At 45.8% G+C, this 3,121-nt stretch overlaps 2 protein-coding genes across 2 annotated transcripts; both read right to left on the bottom strand.

Moving 5' to 3' along the window:
• Window positions 1–1,090: 1,090 nt before the first annotated feature.
• PHALS_01759 (uncharacterized protein) lies at window positions 1,091–1,327 on the bottom strand (the record flags this gene model as incomplete). The annotated part of the gene is made up of 2 exons (XM_024716215.1): window positions 1,091–1,251; window positions 1,321–1,327. The coding sequence occupies 2 exons, from the start codon at window positions 1,325–1,327 to the stop codon at window positions 1,091–1,093; spliced, it is 168 nt and encodes a 55-aa protein (XP_024581836.1).
• A 994-nt stretch (window positions 1,328–2,321) lies between these two features.
• On the bottom strand, window positions 2,322–2,732 carry PHALS_14814 (uncharacterized protein). The gene has a single exon (XM_024716214.2). The coding sequence runs from the start codon at window positions 2,608–2,610 to the stop codon at window positions 2,398–2,400; it is 213 nt and encodes a 70-aa protein (XP_024581835.1). The 5' UTR covers window positions 2,611–2,732; the 3' UTR covers window positions 2,322–2,397.
• Between the last annotated feature and the right edge of the window lie 389 nt (window positions 2,733–3,121).

Here is a 3,121-nt window from a genome sequence, read left to right as displayed (position 1 = left end):
GTGGGACGAGCGTAGTGTGGACGGAATATACGACACGCAAAACTAGCTTACGAAATGGGCATTCCGTTGATGACTCATCCAGCCGACACAAGTGGATCGCTACCGGTTCTGGACTAATAAGAGAAAGTGAACGAAGAATCGGCAAAGACGTTGAGATGGACGATGTCGAACCGGTGTAGAACACTGTATTGCTTTTGCTACCATCATCGGACGGATTTGGATCGAAATAAGTTTAAGTTATCCTCCATCGGTCGTTTTCTAGAGTCTAATGAAGATTTAGGTACTTTCCTTTCTGGAACAGAACTTACAAAACGCTGATGCAAACTGGTGTTCCTAACTCTGAATACGAAAATGATGGACCACCATGTTCGAAACGCGCTCGGATTCATAAAGACAATTTATAGCACGGGCAAAGCTGGCAAACGCAGCTAGTATTGTAGATTTGCCGACTTTGTGGAGTTGCCATTAACATGCGCACACGCAAAGCGAAATAGCCGGGAGGCTGTAAAGGCAAAGTTAGAGTTGTTTGTTAAGAATAATGCATGGACTTTAGTGTGACGTAGACCAAGCATGCGGTCTACTGGTACGTTTTGTGCTTAAAATGGACGGGGCCAAGAACAGACGTGTTCTTCGGTTCAAGGTACGGTTGGTGGTAAAGGGGCTCACAACGGCATATGTAATAAACTTCTTCGAAATACATCCATCTGCTGCAAAACTAAATTCAATAACGGCTACCGGCCATACTGGATGTATGTGCTGTAGATCGTTAGGTATTGTAGTAGATGGGCGTGAATACGGCATTGTCGAACTGTATGATGGCGGATTGTGATTTCGTTCGGATTGACTTATTGCCGGACAATGCAAGCATGCCCTAGCTGCAAAAGGTGGACAATCTGGTAACACTTGTGGATGGTCCTCTTAGTCTGAGTTCTTAAGGTGGCTCGGCCAGTAGACATGGCCGAGATATTGTGGCAAAACGTCTGTCTGCTGACAGTCAACAACAAGGGGATCAAAAAGAACGACCACCTGCTGGATGAAACTTTTTTCAGCGATGAAGCGTCTCCTGACCGAGCTACGCGACTCGCGCCACCTAGACACTCTTAAGTTCAGCTACGAATCCCGGTTCAGTACAAGCTCTTTGTTCAGCCACCGGGCCAACAGCGCAGCCCTGACTACCGTTTAATCCAGTGGAGTGCTCACTTTGCTTTGCTTGTACTTCTCGTTTTCGACACAGTGGAAGAGCATCCCGATCTAACTGTCTCGGGACAGACTACCTAGTGGCTGGGGTTGTTGAAAGCTCAAGTCCGCAGGATGGTAGACGAAGCATCGCCAAGCGGGACTCTATGCCACCAATTAGCGACCTGTGCAAATTACAGCGCATCTCATCTCGCCCAGCGTCCGTTATCGGCTACTGCATCTTTGACATCTTCCAGCCTGATTCGCACGAATTCTCGACGGCCTAGAAGTATTGCTTGATAAATCGCTAAGCAAATTTGTTAATATAATGAGTCTGCTTGACCATAAGGCAATTCTTTGTCTTATCATGATTAATCTTCATCCCCGAATGAATTTGACTTCGCCAAACGCCTTCAGGCTTACGCTTGATTTCTAGATCCTCGCTGCTTGTTTTCGCTGGAATAACCACGTCATCGACATGTACAACAGACCAGCAGTTGTCTTCTCGGCATAAACACAGTAAAAAGCTCCAAAACTCTTGAAAATGACATGAAAACTTGATGAATAGTCTTGTGTCATGCGCGCCACTTGCTCAAGGTCACAGATTACTTTGTCGAGTTGACATACGCAGCTCTTGCTGTTTGCGACGCCGTGAGGTAAATCCATATAGACATATTCTTTGAAGTCACTGTTTAGAAAGACGGTGCCGACATCTAGCTGCTCGATTACAAAGCCTTCAGTTTCATTAACGGCTAACATCACGCGAATCACATTTATGTTGGTCACTGGAGAGTACGTCTCAACGAAATCAATTCCAAACCTGTGTTTGAATCTCTTTGCTACCAGCTGAGGCTTGTATCTAACAACATCTCCGTATTCGTTACGCTTTTTCACAAAGACCCAGCGTCATCCAATTGTTCGCACTCCCTTCATTCTTGGACCCGATGCCCAAGATTCATTAAGCTTGTGCGCCTTTATCACATCTATCGTAACTTCCGGTCATTTTGGTTGCATCGTGGCTAGCCATGGCCTGCTGATATGTGGTTGGCGGATCATCAGTATCACCTACGTTTCCTGCATTTGCCAGCACAGGTTCAGCAATAAATCCATCTTCATCCACTCGTGATCTCTTCAGCGATAGCGACCAGGAACGATCGTCATTGTTCGGATATTCTCTAGCGTCCACTTGATCTTCGTTGATCTCTTCTATGTTTGTCGATCTTAGACATGTCGAGCTAAAGTTTCGATTGCTGTTACCCAACAGCAGAACGGGCTGTGCCCACGGTGCATTGTTCTGAGTTCGGATAATGCGCCATGCTGTTCCTCGTCATCGGTCTTCTTGATCGATGAAAAGTCGAGATTTCCAGACCAGTTGATGGAGGTTCTACATGTAGGTCTTGTCACAACGTCCTCGCGAGGCTCCTCATCTGGCATAATCGGCCCATCCACAATAGGTTGATAATTTTGGTTTTGGAATCTTGAGCTATCACTTCGCACCGGAACCTTTTCATTGCTAATAATGTTGACTACCGTGAATCGGTAAGTCTTCTAGATGTGGTAAATGCCATCAACTTCACGCTCGTCAAGTTTAATTGATCACACCACTCTAATCTTTTGAAACTCAAAGTGAAACACCCTATATCCCTTAGTGTTGTCGGCGTATCCCAGAAACAAACACTGATAGCTCTTTGCTTTGAGGTTCGTTTGCGTAAAGTCATCTACGTGTGCATAGCATTGAGATCCAAACTCACGTAAATATTCAACACGTGGCTTGATTTTAAAGCTTGCCTCGTATGGTGTTTTGTCCGGAAGAGCACTATTGTTTTTTCTGTTGATGACGTAAAAGTGCCGTGCTGACAGCTTCGACCGACCATTCCGCTGATACTTCTGGCCTCCTCCTTCTGTGGACTGTGGGACGCAGTCTTTTGGTATATAATACCCCCCA

Source organism: Plasmopara halstedii (assembly GCF_900000015.1).
Source record: "Plasmopara halstedii genome assembly, contig: Scaffold_1583, whole genome shotgun sequence".
In the NCBI taxonomy this organism is placed as follows: Eukaryota; Oomycota; class Peronosporomycetes; order Peronosporales; family Peronosporaceae; genus Plasmopara; species Plasmopara halstedii.
This window is presented reverse-complemented; position numbering and strand designations above follow the sequence as displayed.